We start from the raw sequence: 23394 nt of genomic DNA, 5'->3' as shown, positions 1-23394 counted from the left end.
TCATATGAGGTGGCCAAAGTATTGGAGTTTCAGCTTCAACATCAGTCCTTCCAATGAACACCCAAGACTGATCTCCTTTAGGATGGACTGGTTGGATCTCCTTGCAGTCCAAAGGACTCTCAAGTCTTCTCCAACACCATAGTTCAAAAGCATTAATTCTTCAGCGCTCAGCTTTCTTCACAGTCCCACTCTCACATCCATACATGACCACTGGAAAAACCATAGCCTTGACTAGACAGACCTTTGTTGGCAAAGAAATGTCTCTGCTTTTTAATATGCTATCTAGGTTGGTCATAACTTTCCTTCCAAGGAGTAAGCATCTTTTAATTTCATGGCTGCAGTCACCATCTACAGTGATTTTGGAGCCCCCAAAAATAAAGTCTGACACTGTTTCCCCTGTTTCCCCATCTATTTCCCATGAAGTGATGGGACCAGATGCCATGATCTTCATTTTCTGAATGTTGAGCTTTAAGCCAACTTTTTCACTCTCCTTTTTCACTTTCATGATGGTGTGATCACTCACCTAGAGCCAGACATCCTGGAATGTGAAGTCAAGTGGGCCTTAGAAAGCATCACTACAAACAAAGCTAGTGGAGGTGATGGAACTCCAGTTGAGCTATTTCAAATCCTGGAAGATGATGCTGTGAAAGTGCTGTACTCAACATGCCAGCAAATTTGGAAAACTCAGCAGTGGCCACAGGACTGGAAAAGGTCAGTTTTCATTCCAATCCCAAAGAAAGGCAATGCCAAAGAATGCTCAAACTACCGCACAATTGCACTCATCTCACACGCTAGTAAAGTAATGCTCAAAATTCTCCAAGCCAGGCTTCAGCAATATGTGAACTGTGAACTTCCAGATGTTCAAGCTGGTTTTAGAAAAGGCAGAGGAACCAGAGATCAAATTGCCAACATCTGCTGGATCATCGAAAAACCAAGAGAGTTCCAGAAAAACATCTATTTCTGCTTTACTGACTATGCCGAAGCCTTTGACTGTGTGGATCACTATAAACTGGAAAATTCTGAAAGAGATGGGAATACCAGACCACCTGACCTGTCTCTTGAGAAACCTGTATGCAGGTCAGTTAGAACTGGACATGGAACAACAGACTGGTTCCAAATAGGAAAAGGAATACGTCAATGCTGTATATTGTCACCCTGCTTATTTAACTTATATGCATAGTACATCATGAGAAACTCTGGGCTGGAAGAAGCACAAGCTGGAATCAAGATTGCCGGGAGAAATATCAATATCCTCAGATATGCAGGTGACCCCACCCTTATGGTGGAAAGTGAAGAGAAACTAAAAAGCTATTGATTTACATAAAGTATTGCTTCACAAAATGCTTACTCAACACAGAGGGAGAATGATTGATCTTACAGTAGAGACATCAGATGAATTAATCAAATGATTAAAGTGAGCGTCAGCAGAAATGGGATGAATTGAAATCTGAATCAGTAGAAAACATCAGACAAGTGAGCATTATTCTACAAAGTGATTGGTTTCACTGTCAAGTTCTTACAAATGTAGGAACTGTTCCTGACTGATAGAAACTAGAGTCATAGCAACTGAAGGCAGCACTTGTTCCTGAACTGGATTGTTTTGCTATCAAGGACATTATTGGCATAATTGACAACATTTGGTAGGATCTGAGGATTAGATGATGATGATGTTTCAGTGTTAATTTCCTGATTGTGGTTATGTAAGAGAACATCCTTGGTGTTTATGGATGACAGGGCATAATACTGGTAATCCACCCTCAAATGGAAAATAAAGGGTTTTTTTGTTGTTGTTGTTTTTGTAATGTCCTAAAATTCTTCTGTAAGTTTGAGATTGTTTCAAAGCAAAATTAAACTTGTGTGCCTGCACATGTTCATTTCTACCCTCTGAGAAATTTGAGTAAGTTATGAATTCAGATTGAAAACATGATTTTAATCTGGACTTATCCTCTTTTCCCTCTCCTTTAAATTCACTAACAAAGACAGTTGTGAACAGCAGAGAGGGCTCTGGGTTTGAACACAGAAAACCTGTGGTTAGCTTCTGGCTGTGCAGTTCCCAGCTGGCTGATTTGAGTCAAGTTGCTTTACCCTTCGGAGCCTTAGTTTTCAGTCTGTAAAGTGAGGTAGTTGTGAGGCTGAAAACAGCTACCAAATGGGTACAAATGTAAGCTTATTACTATTTTATCAGCACAGAGAATTCCACAGGGTGGGAGAAATAGCTTTTGGATGATTCTGTAAGCAGTGTTCTTTTGAGCATTTTAAAGGTGAATCTGTTTTCAATCGAATAATTTGTACTGCTTTATGTTTCATCCTGTGGCTCGATTTCTCTAATTAAAATGCACAGCCACCAGCCTCTATTGCGTGCTGTTGTAGTAGTTCATTTTTAACTTTCCATAATTGGAGGCTGCTGTGTGTATCTGGTGAACACTCAATAAAATTAATTGAGAGTAATGATGATAAAGACAAGATCTATAGTGTCATCGTTATTTCTCCCTACCACCCCCGCCCTGTAAGCTGGGATTGTTTGCATTTAAAAGTTGTTGCTATGGAGTTGAGAGGATAGATTTGCTGAGAGCTTATGGTATATGATCCATAAAAGGCGGTCATGGTAGGTGTCTCACTGAGTAGAAAATGTCAAACTTGGTGTGGGAGGATCTATTTGGTTCTTTTATTGAGCCATAAGCACTGTCTTTTGTCCAACTCTACTTGAATATCAAACCTATTTCTGTTGTGGGGCCAGCACCTCCCCAGCCCCCTCAGTCATGAGGGCCCATAGTTCACTGTGTGCCCAGACCTCCCTGCAGGTCTCTGACTAAGGGCTCAGTCTTGCCTTTGTTACTTAAGCCTTTTATTTCTTTCAGGAGAGTCAGTGGAATGAGCTTCTTGAAACTCTGTACAAACTTCCTATCCCTGACCCAGGAGTGTCTGTTCATCTCAGTGTGGTAAGTGGGGGTAGAATATTAGCAATCACTGAGAAACCATTCCATTGTTAACAATAAGAAAGAGCCAAATGAGATTGTCTTTTTGTCATATGTACCTTCCCCACCCCCAAATACTTAGAGATCTCAAGACAGGCCAGGGAGTTGTATTTCTTTCTTTCTCTATGATTTCATGAGAGAGGGCTCCCAAATGCCCCCATGCTCCTCTCTTCCTGTCTATCATTCCATCACTAGCATCTCCTGATGGCAGGTGTTGGGCTTGGAATGGGACAGCCAACCCTTGCCTCCTCAACCCCTGTCCTGGGGCTCCCTGCCTCATGCTTCGCCTCCTCCACCCGGTGACCCCACACAACCCTGCTGTGTCTGTGCCTTTGCTGAAGCCCATCCTGCTTCCCCAAACCTTCAATACCACCTTTCCCCTGTTTACCAGGGTAACCCATACTCATCCTTCAGAACTCAACTCAAATTTTTATTCCAGCAAAATCCTCCCCTCACACCCCCGAAGGCTTAGGTAAGGTTTTCTTTTTTTGTCCCAAGCATCTTGTACACTTTGCAGTACTTAGTCACAACACTTTGGAACAACCTGTTTTCCTATCTCCCCCACTGGACTGCACACCCTCTCTTGAGGATGAGAATGGAGACTGCCTAGCACAGTTCCTGGCCAGATTGTTTCCTTGAACTCTCTTACATACATGCTATGTGGTCTGGGTAGAAAAGCTTTTGAATTGTAAACTGGGAGATTTCAATCCCCAAGTCATAGTTTTGCCAATGACCTGAGTGATCTTAATCAAAACCTTTAACCTCATGGGCCTCGATTTCCTCATCTATCAGATAAGGTGTTGGATAAGAAGGGTTTTTTTTTTTTGTTTTTCATATTTTAGTTACTGTAATTCTCTGGGTCAAATGCTAGTCATGACCTTCTTCAGAATTCTCAGATGGACACTCTTTGGCCAGCTATTGATTATCCAGGGGCTGTTTTCCCCAATGTTGTAGGGTCTGAATGTTCTAAAAAGTTTTGTCTTTCATCTTCACTAGAAGCAGGTACAGTGTTGATAGTCAATGGTAATTATCTCAGTATTTGCCCTCTTAAAGAAAATGAACATGGAAAGGTTTTTTATGATGATCACATTAAAAGCAGTATTACTGCCAATAACTAATAATACATCTACTATATACCAAGTTCCTAATTTATGCCAAGTATATATCTCTAATGTTTAAAACAACTCTAAAAATAGATATTGGCATTCTTATGTCATAGTTAAGACTTAGAGAGGAAAAGATACTTGCCCATCCAAGGTCGTATGGTTAATCAGTGAGATTGGGGCTTTTAAACCCAAGCCTATGTTTTTTTCCACTAGGCCATGAATGTTGAAAGAAAGGAAGGAAAGAAGGAATTGGTAGAGGCTTTTGCTTATTGCAGTGGAGCAGAGGAGGGAAAGAAGCCTTTTCCAAGAAATATTGTGTAAGGAAGAATGTCTGAAAAAGATGAAGAAATGAGCTTTAAACCTGCCCTACTCCCTGCTGCAGAGCTGAGCAGCCTTGCCCTTGTCTCTGTCCCTTTTCCTAAGCAGCTTGATCTCCCTGCTTCAGTCTGTAATGACATCCGACAGGTAGCTGGGGAGTAGCCGGGCTGGGTCACCAGCTGCTGGGGAGGAAGGGCCTTATCCTTCCCCTGAGTGGCTGCCAGGCCTCAAGGACAAGCCATTGCTGGGGCAGGAAGAACTGTTGGAAGGTGCAGCTGTTTCATGCCAGTGGTTTCTAGGAATGTTTCTGACCTCCTCTGGTCCCAGCATTTCATGGGCGATGGAGCAAGACAGAATCTCAAAGGACAGCCTGGGGACTACTTGGTTTGGGGATTGCATAGGCTCACTATTTACAATCTGTTGCATTTGTAAAGGCAGATATTTTCTTTTTTTCCTGTTCACAAGGAATTCCTCTCTGTGTGTTTCATTTCTGAAAAGTTAGTCTCATCTAGATTATAAAGCCTGAAAAGATGATAAAATGACAGTCTTGGACTTTTTGTCTTTAGTCACAAGAGTGTTTCTGTGTGTCTGCTGTAGGTGATTGAGAAAAATCGGAATACAAACCTACAGTTGAGAATAGTGATAATAATTTTCTATTAAAATACCATTGATGGAATGCTAGACACTTCACATACAAAACATTTATTCTTCAGAACAGTTGTTCTGAACAGTTCCCATTTACAGGTTAAAAAAAAATAGCTTCTGAGCTATTAATTGGAATTGCCTACGATCACATAACTATTAAGTGGCTGACTCTGCAGTTCCAGTCCTTTCTCCCTCACTGTGCTAATCCTTATTCAGTGACTTCATCACCATGTAGACTGCCGTTACTGAACAGTTCCTGGGACTGCCTTCTAGCCATTTGGTATAAAATTTGGTATCTTATGGCATCGAATTTAACCTTGTATTTTACTTTTACTATTTTAATCTTTGTTCTTGAGTTGACTTAATTAGTTTCCCATAACGAATATGCTACATGATCTCTACTACAATACTTTTATTTTATTTTATTTTATTTATTTATTTTTTTGCCTTTTATTGCCATACCTCATTTTACTGTGCTTTGCTTTAGTGAGCTTTATAGATACATGTTTGTTTGTTTTTTTTTTTCCTTGTTAATTTTCTGTTTAGTTGATCTATCCATAAGTGTGAGTGGGGTATTAAAGTCTCCCACTATTACTGTGTTATTGTTAATTTCTCCTTTCATACTTGTTAGGATTTGTCTTACATACTGCGGTGCTCCCATGTTGGGTGTATATATATTTATAATTGTTATATCTTCTTCTTGGATTGATCCTTTGATCATTATGTAGTGACCTTCTTTGTCTCTTTTCACAGCCTTTGTTTTAAAGTCTAATTTATCTGATACGAGTATTGTGACTCCTGCTTTCTTTTGGTCCCAATTTGCATGGAAAATCTTTTTCCAGCCCTTCACTTTCAGTCTGTATGTGTCCCCTGTTTTGAGGTGGGTCTCTTGTAGACAACATATGTAGGGGTCTTGTTTTTGTATCCATTCAGCCAGTCTTTGTCTTTTGGTTGGGGCATTCAACCCATTTACGTTTAAGGTAATTACTAATAAGTATGATCCCGTTGCCATTTACTTTATTGTTTTGGGTTCGAGTTTATACACCATTTTTGTGTTTCCTGTCTAGAGAATATCCTTTAGTATTTGTTGGAGAGCTGGTTTGGTTTTTTTTTTTTAATTGAAGGATAATTTCTTTATTGTGTTGGTTTTTACCAAATATCAACATGAATCAGACATAGGTTTACCTATGTCCCCTCTATTGTAATCCTTAATATATAATGTTTTGGCACAAAGACACAGATTTTGGAATAATGCACTACAAAGGGTGTTTTCTTAAGTTATCTTTTAATATTTGTTGCTTTTTACTTTTTAGTTTATTTAATTCAAATAGCTTTAGCTATAATTTGCTCATAAAAAGCACAGGTATAACAGTGTGTTATCATGGAAAGAACAAAGCTCTGGTTATGCAAACCTGGTTTCAATCCTAGTTCTGTCACCAACTAGCTATATGACCTTAAGTCACTTTACTTCTCTAAGCCTTATTTTACCCATTTGTAATATGGAGATAATTTCTTAAATTTTCCTGTGGAAATTAGAGATACTGTTTATAAAGTATCTGGTGGTACTTTATACTTGGAAGGTAAAGCCTTCCATGTAGCAGATGTTCGTAAATATCTGCCGAATATTAGAAAAATAGCTTATAATGTTATTGTTGGCCTTTTTGTTATTGGAAGCCTTTCATTTTAGGAAGCCTGTGCAACTCATTTTTCCAGAGACTTACTTATTTTGTAGTTATCCAAGAATGGGGGGTGGGAGCTTCCTGAAATGTCACTTGGGGGTCTAGGTTTGAACTTAGGCCATGGCTAAGCTGACATTCTCTGTATGTGACCTTTCCTGGCCTTTGCACAATCCCTTCTTTAATTGGCCAGCACCAAGCTCTTTCCATTCCTGCTTGCCATTGTTCTCTGCGTCTTTAGGAGCACAGAGGAGGTGTCATCAGTTCATCCTATTTTCATTTAACTCAGAGACACATGCTTGTTACATGCATGGAGATGTCTCCTTAAAAGTTCTCTGAACAGGTCAGGGTTTCAACTCCACTGATTCAGCTCCCTTCACTGGAATTTGCACTGGAAGTCAGGAGGCTTACTTGGAGAGCACGCGTAGTTGAGAGACATTCTCCACTGTTAGCCGTCTACAGTGTCTCAGTGCTGCAGTCCCTCGGCTGGAGCTATCCTTACCATCCCTTGGGCCTTTGGGACAGATTTGGCCCACAGTTTATAGATGAGTATAATCTCAGATGCTGAAATTAAATTGCAGGTTTGGTTGGTAAAGACCATTCATGAGTAAACCTAGTGATATTTGGTCCCTGGAGTCCACATGCCTCAGTGAACAATAAATTATGAAGTCTGCAGCTTTCATGTGTTCAGTAGCCTGAAAATGTCATATGAGAAATTAGCCTTTAACTTCTTTGAACTGTTCTTTTGTATTTCCTAAAGATGTTCCTCTCTCATGGAAAAGAACTCCATCTACTAAACGGTGATTTAATGTATCTGGCTTTAATCCAATATTATCCAAAGAAAATATTCCTTAGACTATTCTCTATGAGTGAAATGCTTATTTCTTTAGTTGAGTGAGGAATTATCTTCATATCATTTACCTGGTTTCTGAATGATGTGCTTGTTGCATACTTTTTCAGGAATAAATATTTTTTATCTTCCTTTACAGCATTCTTATTTTACTGTGCCTGATACCAGAGAACTTCCCAGCATCCCTGAGAATGTAAGTACTTGGGCAGATGTGAATTAAATTTTTATTCTTCATTTTTACTAATTTTGAAAGAAAATAAAGGGGTATATTTTCCTACTATAAAAACAATACATTATAAAAGCAAAACCATATAGAGAATATTTGAAAAATAAAGAAGTATAAAGACAAGAAATAATCATTATTCATACTTTGCAAATTACTCACCTATTAACATATTGGTGTCTCATTGTAGTCTTTTTAGAATGTATTATTTACATAGTTAGAATTACCTCTTATATAAGCATTTTGCCATTTCATTCATAATCATTTTTTTTGACTGCATAATATTCAATTTGCTGTGTTGTTTACTTAGCTATTTCTTTGCTGTTGTGAATCGAGTTGGTTTTACTTTTTCTTGTAAATAAAATGCTTTTGTATAAAGAACTTCTCGTACGAAGATCTCTTTATTAGGGTCAGTTCAGTCGCTCAGTCGTGTCCAACTCTTTGCGACCCCATGAACTGCAGCACTCCAGGCCTCCCTGTCCATCACCAACTCCCGGAGTTCACCCAAACTCATGTCCATCGAGTCAGTGATGCCATCCAGCCATCTCATCCTCTGTTGTCCCCTTCTCCTCCTGCCCCCAATCCCTCCCAGCAACGGAGTCTTTTCCAATAAGTCAACTCTTCGCATGAGGTGGCCAAAGTATTGGAGTTTCAGCTTCAGCATCATTCCTTCCAAAGAAACCCAGGACTGATCTCCTTTAGAATGGACTGGTTGGATCTCCTTGCAGTCCAAGGGACTCTCAAGAGTCTTCTCTAACACCACAGTTCAAAAGCATCAATTCTTCCACGCTCGGCTTTCTTCACAGTCCAACTCTCACATCCATACATGACCACTGGAAAAACCATAGCCTTGACTAGACGGACTTTTGTTGGCAAAGTTATGTCTCTGCTTTTTAATATGCCATCTAGGTTGGTCATAACTTTCCTTCCAAGGAGTAAACGTCTTTTAATTTCATGGCTGCAATCACCATCTGCAGTGATTTTGGAGCCCCCAGTATAAAGTCTGACGCTGTTTCCACTGTTTTCCCATCTATTTGCCATGAAGTGATGGGACCAGATGCCATGATCTTAGTTTTCTGAATGTTGAGCTTTAAGCCAACTTTTTCACTCTCCACTTTCACTTTCATCAAGAGGCTTTTGAGTTCCTCTTCACTTTCTGCCATAAGGGTGGTGTCATCTGCATATCTGAGGTTATTGATATTTCTCCCAGCAACCTTGATTCCAGCTTGTGCTTCTTCCAGCCCAGCGTTTCTCATGATGTACTCTGCATAGAAGTTAAATAAGCAGGGTGACAATATACAGCCTTGATGTACTCCTTTTCCTATTTGGAACCAGTCTTTTGTTCCATGTCCAATTCTAACTGTTGCTTCTGACCTGCATACAGATTTCTCAAGAGGCAAGTCAGGTGGTCTGGTATTCCCATCTCTTGAAGAATTTTCCACAGTTTATTGTGATCCACACAGTCAAAGGCTTCGGTATAGTCAATAAAGCAGAAATAGGTGTTTTTCTGGAACTTTCTTGCTTTTTCCATGAACCAGCGGATGTTGGCAATTTGATCTCTGGTTCCTCTACCTTTTCTAAAACCAGCTTGAACATCTGGAAGTTCACGGTTCACGTACTGCTGAAGCCTGGCTTGGACAATTTTGAGCATTACTTTACTAGCGTGTGAGATGAGTGCAATTGTGCGGTAGTTTGAGCATTCTTTGGCATTGCCTTTCTTTGGGATTGGAATGAAAACAGACCTTTTCCAGTCCTGTGGCCTCTGTTGAGTTTTCCAAATTTGCTGGCATATTGAGTACAGCACTTTCACAGCATCATCTTCCAGGATTTGAAATAGCTCAACTGGAATTCCATCACTTCCACTAGCTTTGTTCGTAGTGATGCTTTCTAAGGCCCACTTGACTTCACATTCCAGGATATCTGGCTCTAGGTGAGTGATCACACCATCGTGATTATCTTGGTCGTGAAGATCTTTTTTTTTAATTAGGGTAGATATACTCAAGTAGAATTGTGCTCCTACTACATTTTTTAATTCACTTTTAAGAAAGTAAAGGATTTGTGGATAAAAGTGTAAGGACCCCCACCCCTGTCTCTTAAAAACGTAGCAATGAACTTGAGTCTGAGACAGCAGAGGGTAATATTTGCCCCCTGAACAAGCTGAATCACATAGCTAGTCTAGTCTTAAGACATATTTCAAAATATTTTACTTGAACTGTACATAGTACTATGTAGAGTTAAATACAGAATCACTACCACTAAGGCACTCAATTATTTTTTTAACTTGTGGCAAAATATACATAACATAAAATTTACTGTTTTAACCCTCTTTTAAATATATAATTTCATTGGTGAACACATTTACATTATTGTGCAAGTGTCACCAACATCCATCTCCAGAATTTTTTCATCTTTCCCAGCTGAAACCAACTCTTTAAACAACTCATTTCCCTTTTCCTCCCATCACCTGGCAACCACTATTCTGACTGTATGAATTTGACTACTCTAGGCACTTCATTTAAGGAGAGTCATATAATACTTGTCCTTTTGTGTTTGGTTTATTTCACTTAGCATAATGCATTTGTGGCTCATCCATGCTGTAGCATATCAGAATTTCCTTCTTTTTTAAGGCTGAATATTATTTCAAGAAGTGGTAGAATTGGAATTTAAACATTAATCTTTTTGATACTAGAAAATGAATTCTCATATACTTTGCTACCCTGTGAGCCCATAATTTAACCTTTTATCTCCCTCAAAATTCCATTGAAATGACAAAAGAACTATAAAATTAAGGAGAAAAATGTCCACTTAATGGCAGAAGGAGCCACCATGAACTAGAAAATTTGAGGAATTTCTGCAATTTAAAGGAGATGATTATTGAGCAGTCAATAAGGTATAGACAGTGAAGAAACCCCCCTCAAACTGGAAAAGTCCTATAGAAAGAGCAGAAACCAGGGATGTGACCTGGAACATTTATGAAAATTGATTATGTGCTAGATTGCACTGAAGAATTCAAAATAGGAAAACTCAGATTTTCACAGGCCACTGTCTTTTATTACAATGAAATAAAACTAGAAATTAAATATTCATCTACTTGATGGAATAGTTGGGTCACAGAGGGGAAGACATTGAAATTGGCTATTATTTAGATATTAATGATCATATCAAAATCTTTCCTTTTGGACCAGTCGGTTTTCTCTTGCCAATAGTGTAAGCTTTATTACAGGTGTTCTGGAAGCCAAGTAGGGTGGTAGCTTATAGAATATGAACATTTAGCATGTATACTTTAAGCACCTCTCCTATTTTTATTTAATTATTTATCCCCTGTGCTCAGCTGTACCTAGTGTTCCCAAGTCTTTCTGGTTACCAGAAAGTAAACATTTATCGCTCAGGAAGGGTGCCAAAAGGCTAGTTGACTAGCTGAGTGAGCTGGGAGAGGAGTATCTTGGGACTGAATACTCTAATTTTTATTGGCACTCTTCACTTAGCCTTTAGAGGTCCTGGATGTCTCCAATTCCTGAACTTTTCTAGAGTTCTGTGATGTGAGTTGGGCTGGATACTTGCTGCCCTCTGCCCTGGTCCCAGACTTTTCTGGGCTGCCAACTCAGTCTTCTCTAGTTTCTCAACCTTGATTGATACTCTTGATACCCTGGACCAGATCATTCTTTGTTGTTTAGGGTTGTCTTGTATGTTGCAGGGTGTTCAACAGCATCCCTGAGCTCTATCCATTGTAAGATGGTACCAACATCTCCACCTGTGATGACTGTGTCTCCAGACATTGCTAAAAGTTCACTGGGGCTGAATGACCCACGTTAAGAACCATTTCTTTAATAACATCTGGCTTCCAAAAATTTTGACATCTCTCTTCCATTACTCTCTTTTCTCCTGTTCTTTGAGGTTTATGCCTCTCAAAATTATATCATTGTGACTTTTCCTGGCTGAGGGCTGATAGTTGCATGGTATCAGGAGAGAGAAAAGCAAATACATGTGTTAAATCCATGGAAATGCCCTCATGTTTTAACTATGCTTCACCTATTAATAGACATTTAGATTGTTTCTAATGTTCTGCTATTATAAATAATGTTATAATAGCAGTCATCGCCTAAGTTAAATTCATCTTTTAATTTTTTAATTTTAAGGACTGCGAATTCCTTAAGAACTGTAAGGTACCTGAAAGTCCTGGTAATTTCTCAATTTTCAAAACCACAATTGCTAAGATTAAAAATAGTGTAGGAAAAAAAACTTCATCTTTTTCTTAGCCCCACCTCCAATTCCTTTCCGCACTGTATGCCACCTCCCCTGCCCCCACCATTAAAAAAAAAAATTTGCATTCCCTCTGCTGATTTTGCCACTAATGAACCAATTCCCTGCGTATGACCCATTGTCCTCTAAATCCTCCTTTGCAAACCAGTAAAAGGCTGGCCTTGTTTGTTTCTAAGCAGGAATAATAAAAACAATCTGCCAGCCTCCTAACATACATGGTTCCATTTAAATCCTTACAGCTACTCTGTGAGAGGTAGACGTGAGCCTCATTTTACATGTGGGGACCCAGGACTCACAGGCCTGAGGTTAGAGCCCAAGGTCTGCTTCCAAATGGGGTGTAGTGACCCGGGTTTGTAAGGAACCAAAGCATTTTGTTTCCATTATACCCCCCTGCCTCCGTATGGTTGACTTTTGATATTTATGAGGAAAAAGGAAAAGAAATGGTTTTTCCTATTTCAAGTATGAAATGAAGCAGGAAAGCTTTTCCTCTAAGGAGAATCTGAACTTATGTAGGACCAATTTGTGTGATTTTTGACATAGACTCACTGTTGAGCTCTAGCCATGTTGAAATTTGCATTTTACTCTCTTGGTGATTTTTCAAGGATTAATTTAAAATGACTAAATTGCTGCATTGCAAATTGAAACAAGCAATAACGAAGGAGTTGTTAATATGATGTAGTCTGCTGGTGGAAAGAACATGAGTTTTGGAGACAGCCAAACACTGGGCTGTACCACTCTGGGGATTTTGAGATACTTATATTCTCTAGCGTCCTCGTCTAATAAAGCAAAATGGGAGGAACAAATGAAGTATTACATGTAAAGTTCCAAGTTCAATGCCTGGTGCAACAGAGATACTGCTTTTGATGATCCTTCCTTTCCCTTCATCCTTTGGCTCTCTTTTAATTCTAGCCTTAACCTCTCTTGAGTTGCTGTGGAGGGCTAGGTGCATTACTTCTTGGAGCTTGTCTTGTCTCGGTTTTTGCTGACATTACTGGCTGTGAAGATCAACACTTCTCATGGAGTGTATGTTTGGCTACGAAAGCCTCTTAGCATCCACTGTTGACTGGAAATGGTACAAGGAATGGAGTCCAGGACACTCGTGCCTGTCATGTGGAAGGTGTTGTGTATACTATATGTTTGTCTCCTCTTACGAACATACTGAACTAAGAGAACAAGAAACGGGTAAAAGGATGGGGGTATGAAACTTGATTCTGTCACCAGATAATCCTATTCTTTGGACGATTTCAGGGAAGGATTAACATGAGAGACAAAGGAGGTAGTACTGGTTGAACACCCACCATGGATCAGATCAGGTACTATTAATATTTGTTATATCATGACATCTTCACAGCCACCTTACAGTGTGGTTGTTATCCCTATTCTGCAGAGGAAACGAAGCCCAGAGATGTAAAGTAACTTGCCCCTAGCCACCCAGCCAGTCACATTTGGGTCAGTCTGATTCTAGCACCGAGATGCTGCTGGGTCCTGGCCCTCCACTGCATGGCTCCCAGTACCTTCCTAAGAAATCATTCATCCTAAGTGTAAATTATATAATTAATCGTGTGACTATGTGTTTAGTTTCTGCTTCCATATGGACAGGGGTCAGTATTTTTTCAGCAGTGAATCTCCGTTATTAACACTGTACCTAAAACAGAGTAGATATTCAGTGTACATTTATGAAATGATTGAATGAATGAGCAATGCAGTCACTCTCAGGAGAAGGAAAAATAACAGTTCCTTTCACTTGGCTTTTGGGCCAGTGAGTCTGCAAGATGTTAATGAAAAGCAAATGTAGAAAATTAATTCTTTCCATTTTCAGATCCCTGTTGAAGTTAATTCTCATTATTTCTTCAGTTTCTGTGTAAAAATATTTTCTTCCTTTTCACTGAAAAACTATCACTATGTAATTGCTCTTCAGGGTTTTTTCTGTCTATCAAGCTAACACATGTAGGAGTGAATTTTATACAGGCAGTAATTAAATGAGCATAAATTTTTATAAATTTTAAACGGTTGACCTGCATTTTTTAAAAAGTCACAGATCACAAACAAATACGTATTAATAATTACTTTTTAAACTGGCTGTATAAGGGATTTTTTTAGTGGCCAGGTTTTGAAGTTTACTTTTGATTAATGGATAATCATATAGACCTTGTTTTAGAATATTAAACAAACCTGTCTTGATTATCTGGCCTGTGTCATTCCAAGTGGTTAATGATGCGAGGAAAGCATTTAAAATGGACAGTTACATATAACATTGGCCAGACTCCGCTTTGTCAAAAGATGCACCATGATATAGAAAAGATTTATGAACTCGTTGTGACTTTCAAAAATAAACAAAGTTGAGGTGGTAGTAGGAGACCTATTATCAAGTCCTGAGATTATAGAGAATTCCATTGTTGCTATTAAGAGTTGTCAGGTAATTGTTTATTCTAATGGTTTTTCCATTCACACAGAGGGATAAAGTTGACCTCTGGGTAAACTCTGCTTTCTTTCCTATAATATACTTCTCTGACTTGATTGCTTATGTGAGTGTGTGGGATTCTTTCTCAAACTGATTATTTTAGAATCCAAATTTATAATTCCTTTTTAAGAATCCTACACAACTAAAGTAACCTAAATTCTTTTTTAAAAATTGAGGATTTTAAAGATTTACATTATGGTAAAATAATCTGAGCAGGAGCTGTTTCAGGAAATAAGTTCCCTGGGCAAAACCAGCTTCTTGAACTGTCTCTTCCAGACATAGTACAGTAAGTCTTTATCATCTATACTGTGTATGAAGCTGAGAGTGACAAAGACTAATAAAATGACAGACCGTGGGGCGGACTAGCATCTGTTTCAAAGGCTCCAAGGAGTACCCAGCTTAGAGTCTGTTCTTTGGTTTGGGGATTATCTCATTTCCCTAAGGTACTGAACCTAAGACGCTTTTTCTCTAAGCTCCACTGTATCCCCTTCCATCCTGAGGCTCATTGCACCCACCCCCCATTCCCCACCCCTGATCACCACACCCATCCCCACCTGCTTCCTCACCCGGGGCGTGGATCACAGTGAGCCTGAAGTCCCCAGCCACCTGGATTGGTACTGCAACCAGCAGGGACAGCTAGCAGGCAGCAGCCATTATGGGGCTTCTCCTGGGGGAAATGGTGTTCTGCCAGGTGTCTTCCTCTCTTCTTTGTCTGGATTTAGAGCCACAGAGAGTTAGAGCTGGAAGGGTTCTTCGCCGCTGTTGCTTTGTGGAGATGAAAAGCCTGGAGAGTCTAAGGAACTTGTGCAGCACATGCCTCTTTTGAAGCTTAACTTCCAGGCTGCTCTGTCTCTGTTAACCAGAGACCTTCCTCAGAACTGAGCCCCATTCAGCCTGGGAAGTGGTCAACTTCGTGTCCCTGCTTCTTAACCCTATATATTGGGCCCATTTAATAAACGCTAGACATAAAGGAGGATGCTCAGAGGCACATAACTATATGCAACTGAAATAATGCTTAAACTCCATGAATATAAAAGGACTGTTCTTCCTTAAGCCTAAAAAACATACTGGCACTGAGAAGACTCAGCCCTTTTGAGCATAGACACTGGGAAGCAGTCCCTCTAAGCAAGGTTTTCCTTTTCTAGAAGATGAGTCACATGGAAGAGTAATTATCAGGGAATAAAGGAGGTGGTTGTTCCCTGATAATTGATAATTGGCTTAGCCATGATGACATTATAACCCAGGACACTAGGCCCAAGACTAGGGGTACACTTTGTTTGACAGCATTGGTGGTTCTTTAGAAGGACAGTTGATTCTTCATCAAAAGGCTGGACTTTCCCTTAAAAAAAAACTTGTCAGGCAAGTGGACAGATGTGGAGCACAGGAACCTGGAATTCAGGGGCTTGTCCCAGATCCTGCCAACCCCCTCTCAAGTCTAACCATTATCAAGTCCTGGATTCCAGTTTACAGAGATCTGTGACATCCATATGCAAAGTTTTTATTTGAATAACTTGTTTTATTCATTCTCTCCCTGAATATGGCAGTAGCACCTGTTAGCTGCTTGCCCCCTCCTGTACATCCTCCACAGGACCTCTAGGGAGATTCTTCTGCAGCACAGATATGCTTATGTCCTAATCCTTCCGCAGCTCCCTGTTAGCTGTGAGGAAAGTCTAGGCTCCCATAGGCTCTGAACCCAGCTTCTCTACCCCAGCACATTCCCTGCCCTGCATCCTGCCCTTCACTCCACTGACCTGCGTAGAGCCGCTCTCTCCCTCTTGCCTCTGGCTGGAACATGCTTCTCCCGCGTGCCCTGAGTGAACCCCTTGTTGGAGGCCTAGAGCAAGTGTCTTCTCCTATGTCAAGTCTTCCCCAGCCTTCACCTCATATCCATCTGGCAGAGCTGAATCTTCCCTTCTCAGCCAGCTGTGGAGCATGTTTAGCCAGCATCAGAGTTCTAAGCCTGGCATGCTGCAGTCCATGGGGTTGCAAAGAGTCGGACATGACTGAGCGACTGAACTGACAGTTCTTGGCATACCAGGTTTCTGGGTCCAGTGCCACTTGTGGAAAGTGGGGATCATGTTTAGTTAATCTCTGTGGGCACAGCTCCCAGGGTTTACTAAGCACTTAGTAGGAGTCATCAGTATTTGTTGACTAGCTGATTATAGGAGACAGAAGTGGAAGACTGAAGACTTAATTCCACTGAAGCCAAGTGCTGGGAGAAAGTGGCATACCTGTGTATTTTATAAATACAAGCTCACAATATGCTCTGGCTGCAGTCCTGACACAGGACTCCTTGCCACGGAAGCCTTCTTTTCTTATTCCACACTCCCTATACTGTGTTCTTACCTATCCGAGAAATATGGTTGATCTAGCTGTGACATGTGCACCTGCCTCTGTGTACAGTTCTCCTTACCCCCTGCCCTAGTTACTTGATGAACAAACTGCCTATTTCTTTACATTTTAAATAATGTAGCTTCAGATGGCTTTTAAAGCTACCTTGCCTGGTTTTGTGAGTCTCCAATGTCAATTCTTTTCCTGTGGGCCCTTCATTATGACTAAGTAATTGATCACTTCATCCAATTCAGACCGAGGTTTTCTGAAGTCAAGTGCTGCATTCTTCCTAACACACCATCCAAGCCCTCGTGTTTCTCTTACACCTCCCTGCTCACACCTGAGCTAATGAGCCGTAGTCTTCAGTCAGTGGCTTTCTCCACTCATTGATTCCCTCTTTCATCAAACTGCTAGATTATGGGATATGTCATTTCACCCAAAGGGATGTCAGTCTGGTGGCAAAAACATACTTGTAACTGAGTGATTATATGATAGAGACAGATTGTCATGGAAGCACAAAGGGCAGCTTGAAAAATGAGGAGTTGAGGAAACCTTTCAGGAGGAGGTGACATTTGAGCTGGGTCTTGAAAAGTAAATGGGTGTCCTTAAGGAAGGGAAAAGCATTCTAGGTGGAGGAAGCAATGGAAGTAAAGGCCTAGGGGTGTGAAAAGCATGACAGGTTTGAGAAATTGAGGGTTGCTGTAGCTTAAGCCACCAGATGCTTAAAGGCAGGGGGAAGGAGGCCCCTCTCTCTGAGGGGTTTTCTTCTGAGATGAGGCTTGGTGGGAACCGCAAGGGCTCCCTCCAGGTGTTCCCAAGGTCTGCTCTGCCCCACAGGTGCTCCCAGGGCTGAGCGAGGTTCCCAGGGCTGTGGCCAATCCCACCCACTCCCCACTGCTGAGGCGGGTGGTGTCCCAGAAGGAAAGAGGCAGGGAGGAAGCAGATAAGAAAGACAGCTTCTGTTTAGACACAAATATCTTGGTAATCAGCACAGATGGGATGAGAAATACCAAAAAAAGTACATGACAGTTTAGAGAGAATTTGGTTAAATGTTACATATTTTTAACATACCTGTGTAGAGTTTTTGGAACAAGCACCTGAATCCTTCAGAACCTGATTGGGTTGGGGGTTATGCCTCAACCAAGTGGTGTTTTTATTTCAGAAATGTTCCCTTCCCCATCCACAAAAGTATCCTTGTGATTTTTTTTTCTCCCACCAAAATAAGGCACAGGATTTGTCTCTGACGCTGTGTCTCCCTATTTGGACGGCAAGCTGTGTAACATATTTCTACCCAGCGTGAAGCTTCTTGGCAGACTCTTGAGGCCACGTTTTGGTGGCTTCAGAGTTATCTTTGGATCTGTCAAAAGTGCTAATGGGCTTTCTGGCCTTCTTTAAGCTCCTCATTTCTATTTTCTTTTTACTTCCATCCTCTCCTAAAAGAAAAATGCATGTAATTCATCAGCAGTTAAGCTTTTGACTGAAATGCTCAGCTGAGGGCCTTGTATTTTGTTTGCGAGAATAGCTCTGCCGTGTCACTCTTCAGAACAAACCCTACCCTGGCTTCATTAGCTCAGCACTCCTCAGTCCACTGGGCAAGAGATACACTTGTTGACCAATTCCAACTGGCTTTCTTGCTTATTTTGTTTTTCAAGTTTGTTAAGAGGCAAATTGCTATGGTGGTTAGAGCCAGAGTTTGGGGTTCAGGAAAGTTGGTTTGGAAGCTTGGCCCTTTCTAGCTGGGTGACCTTTGGAAGACTGTTTAACCTTCCTGAGCCTCAGTTTTCCCATCTATAAAATGGAGATGATAATGCCTTTCTCAGGGTTGTTGAGAAGATTAGAGAGAAAATAGGTAAAGTACCTATTGTCTGGCACATAAGGATTACTCAGTAAATAGAATAACAGTTTTTAACAAAAACACTTTTTCTTTGGCCATACTTTGATCCTGCATTGTTCTGTCCAAATATAGATTTTTATCCACTATTTTTAGTGGTGTATAAAGAAAAAAAAAACAATGTAATTTGAGGAAATTCAGGGAGATAGTGATGGACAAAGAAGCCTGGTGTGCTGCAGTTTATGGGGTCACAAAGAGTTGGACACAACTTAGTGACTGAACAACAGCAACAGTAAAGAAAAAAAGCACAGATTTAGAGACAAACCTACCCAAGACTGAACAATGCCTTATCCACTTACTGTATGACCTTGGTCAAGTTACTCCTCTGTACCTCTGTTTTCTTATCTGTATGTAGAGATGATAATAAAACTTCCCAGGTGGCTCAGTGGTAATGAATCTGCCTCCCAGTGCAGGGGCCGCACAATATGTGGGTTTGATCCCTGGATCAGAAAGATCTCCTGGAAGAGGAAATGGCAACCCACTCCAGTATTCTTGCCTGGGAAATCCCATGGACAGAGGAGCCTGGCAGGCTAGAGCCCGTAGGGTCGCAAAGAGTCAGACATGTCTGGATACACACACGCAGAAGAGATATTTGTCCAAGGAGTGGCTTCAAGATGAGTGAAATAATATATGTAAAGCATTGTATGTTGTGGATGTTTAAAAGTATTTAAGAGGGACAGTGTAATATAAGAGAAAGTATATGGGCTATGGTGTTGCATTGGGGTCCAGTAGTAACTTGAGCAGTTACTACTCTCTCCCAGACTTAATTTATCTATATGTTGGAAAGAATAATACCTCATTGGATTTTTGTGAAGAGTGCTTAAAATTACACCGCCAAGAGTACCTGGTCCAGTGCCTGGTATTTGGTAGGTAGTCAGTATGGGGACCTGTTAATTCACGCATGCTTTATTTACAAAGGTCAATAGTTAAACTGGTACTCAAATCAAACAATCATAAATCATAAGATAAGTGCCCATTCTTATTCCCAACCCATAATATTGTTGAAAAGCACTTTATGCTATTTTGCATATAAAATCCACCTGGTTTACTTGAATTTATGGGTTATGGATCTTTCATCATTATAAACTGCAACCCCTGGCAATAGTGTTCCTTCCCTCTCCAACCCCTTTCATTTTCAGAGGATTATATTGTATGGCATTGAAAACCCGTAACACTAAAGAAATTAGCATATTCATGTGTATTATTAAAGTCAGGTGGGTATAGAAAGGGTTGCAGAAATGAAACACATTACTTTTTTTTCTGAAATCTGCAGAGTACCAATCTATAGTACTAATTAAAGGAATGAAGCCCAGGCTACAGACAAAAGCTAGTTTAAAACACTGCGTTGTCACAACTTGCTGCTGCTTGTTTTCAATGGTTTTTCCCGTCTTTTGAGTGAAATACCTGGAAATTGTAGATCTTGAAAATTGCTTTACTTCCAGCTGAGCCGTTTTAGAGAATGTAAACTGTGGAGAAGGGGGACCCCAGCAGTGATGACTGGAGAGGAGCATGCCCGGCCTTTGCGGGGGGAGCCTGTTGGACAAAAACAGGCTGTATGCCAGAAGCATTTTGGTCCCTGGGTACTTTCTTTTGCTTATACATATGGCATGGTGCATTGGGAAAGTTCTAGGACCTCGAATTAGAGCTGTGAAGTGAAGTCGCTCAGTCGTGTCCGACTCTTTGCGACCCCATGGGCTGTAGCCTACCATGCTCCTCTGTCCATGGGATTTTCCAGGCCATAGTCCTGGAGTGGATTGCCATTTCCTTCCTGTCTTTACCAGTCATTAGGTTTTTTGATCTCGGTACCTCTCTCTTGCCTTGATTTCCTCATTTGTGAGATTGCAGACTTCTTGTCCTGCTCACCTTTCAGAACTGAAAGTGTTGCCTGTGACCTCACGTTGTAGACTGTAATCACCATTCAGAGGTGTGGTTGCTCAGACTACTTCATCTCTAAATTCTGTTCCAACTTCACGTTTCATGATTTACATGTGACTGAGATCTGGTTTTCCAGGGAGAAAGACTAGGACAGGGGAAGAGGGAAGTATACTTTCTGATTATTAGATTCTGTTAGATACTGTTTCTAATAAGAACAAAGAAAATAAGCCACAAACCTCCCCTTCTTCTTTCTCCTAGAGAAATCTGACAGAATATTTTGTGGCTGTGGATGTAAACAACATGTTACATCTGTATGCCAGTATGCTCTACGAACGCCGGATACTCATCATTTGCAGCAAACTCAGCACTGTGAGTAGACAGTCTTGAAACGGGCTGTTTCATTTCATTTTAATTGAAAGATGTATCAGAAAGATTAAACAAAACTTTAGAAATCATCCACAATCCTCTCAGATAATAACATGTCATTTTTATTAATTATTCATGTCCCTTTACAGTGTCAATGCACATTTGATTTATTCTTGTAGCTTAACAATCAGTTATAGTTTCCTGTTTGATTGTGTGTGATGAACACTTTAAGTATTTCCATATAAGCTTTTGTTATTGTCATTTTTGAGATGTCTCTGTCATATTCCATTATACTGATGTGTCATCGTTTGCTAAATCTTTCTTCTCTTGAGGGCCATTTAGGTTGTTCATAGTTTAATCCTTTCGTAGGTAACACTGCAGTGAACATCTTTTGGCTTCATTTGACTAATACAATTCATATTCTAAAAATTGGGACCACCAAGTCAAAGGACAGACAGGTGCTGTGCCTTATGGATGCCAAATTGCTTCCCAAACAGGCTTTTTTATTGTGGAGGTTGCCAGTTGTGGATGAGTGTACCATTTGCACTGCATCCTTGCCAGAGTTGTATGTGTGCTTGTGGACATGTGCTTTAATTTTCCTAACAAAATAGCATAAAATGGTATTGCAGGTTTGATTTATTTTTAATTTTTTTAGTTAGAAGTAACTGAATATTTTTCATGCATTTTTTTTCCTATTTTCATTTTGTTAATATCTTTTTCCATTTATCTTATAGGGTTCTTGAGTTAAAAATTGGGATGAACTCTTTTTTTATTATAATAACTTTCACTATATAATACAAATTTTTTCATATTCTTTTTATATTAGTTTTTTAATTTGCTAAGTATAAGAGTTTGTATTTTTCCCAGTACCTGTTATGAAAATTCTCCAACATAGAAAAATTGAAATCAGTTTGCAGTGAACACCTGCATAATTTCATCTAGATTCTGCCATTTAACAGATTACTATGCTTCCTTTGGCACATATTTATCCATTCCTCATACCATTCTTCAAGCCATCTTATTTTTTGATGTATTTCAAAGTAAATCACAAACATCATTATGCTTCCCCCAAATGAGTATGTTTGTTAACTAAAATTTATTGTGTTTACAGTATTTTTTTTTTGAGGTAAAATTTATATAAAGAAATCGACTGTTAGAAAGGGTAGAAAGACCTTGTTGTGGAAATTTCCCTATTGAAGGACCTATGGAAAGAATCATAGGCCTCTGATTTACCTATGTGTTTAGCTATGAATTCAAGGCACCTAATAAATGCAAACTAGTGAGACCATTAGAATTTTCCTTATGGCTTTCATTGTAATTTTATTATTTTATTTTTTTGGTATTGTTTGCTTGTCAGGTATGCACAATTTTTTTTTTTTTTTTTTTTTAAATGTGAAATCCAAATTGCATTCATTTTCACAATATCAATACTAAACTCAAGACAGCAACTTCATCAAATATAAATGTTTCAAAAGTAAAAGGCAATCTTAATTTTTTTTATCCTATGAATAGGGTCTGCAAAAATAGGTAAATTATTTTACTGTACTTGCAGGAGATTAGGTCTCAGCCTGCACGGAAGGAGCAAAGCAACAAAAGACAACAAACAAATACTACTAGGAGTAATGCCCATACATATCAAACTATCTAGGTAAACCATGTTTTACTTATGTAGCAAATCTATTAAATAACCAGCATATGGAAGCTTATACCTCATGCGAGAGAATTACCAAATTAACTATACATCTATTAGAAGTCTCTAAACCCCACTCCCCAAACAATTTTAGAACACCTACCAAGTACTGTAGGTCATTTAAAAAAAACAGAAATAAAACATACATCAGCCTTTGTAATTAAGCATTTTTCATAACATATAAACAGTGTTCAGATATAAACTGTTAACTAAATATTTTTTCTAAATATGATTTATGTAATCAAGACTTTCTTAAACAAAGACACATCTTAGGAATATGATCTGTACAAACTTACAGTAGTGTAAGACTGTTCTATACATCAGTGTCTCTTTTGCTATCTCGTATACAGGGTTATCGTTACCATCTTTCTAAATTCCATATACATGCGTTAGTATACTGTATTTATGTTTTTCCTTCTGGCTTACTTCACTCTGTATAATAGTCTCCAGTTTCATCCACCTCATTAGAACTGATTCAAATGTATTCTTTTTAATGGCTGAGTAATACTCCATTGTGTATATGTACCACAGCTTTCTTATCCATTCATCTGCTGATGGACATCTAGGTTGCTTCCATGTCCTGGCTATTATAAACCTTTCTGCGATGAACATTGGGGTACACGTATCTCTTTCCCTTCTGGTTTCCTCAGTGTGTATGCCCAGCAGTGGGATTGCTGGATCATAAGACAGTTCTATTTCCAGTTTTTTAAGGACTCTCCACACTGTT

The 23394-nt window shown here is 39.6% G+C and overlaps 1 protein-coding gene across 4 annotated transcripts in view; it reads left to right on the top strand.

Moving 5' to 3' along the window:
* The window catches only part of DENND1A (DENN/MADD domain containing 1A), a 520043-nt gene that overhangs the window by 250321 nt on the left and 246328 nt on the right, over window positions 1–23394 (top strand). For all 4 annotated transcript variants that reach the window (XM_010844030.1, XM_010844029.1, XM_010844031.1 and 1 more), the window contains 3 exons: window positions 2859–2939; window positions 7710–7763; window positions 20870–20980. In XM_010844030.1, the coding sequence (XP_010842332.1) occupies window positions 2859–2939; window positions 7710–7763; window positions 20870–20980 (246 nt within the window). The remainder of the gene's footprint in view (window positions 1–2858; window positions 2940–7709; window positions 7764–20869; window positions 20981–23394) is intronic.

The sequence above is a fragment of the Bison bison genome, unplaced genomic scaffold, assembly GCF_000754665.1.
Source record: "Bison bison bison isolate TAMUID 2011002044 unplaced genomic scaffold, Bison_UMD1.0 scf7180017864193, whole genome shotgun sequence".
NCBI classification, from domain to species: Eukaryota; Metazoa; Chordata; class Mammalia; order Artiodactyla; family Bovidae; genus Bison; species Bison bison.
The sequence above is the reverse complement of the archived record's forward strand: the minus strand, read 5'-3'. Positions and strand labels throughout refer to the sequence as shown.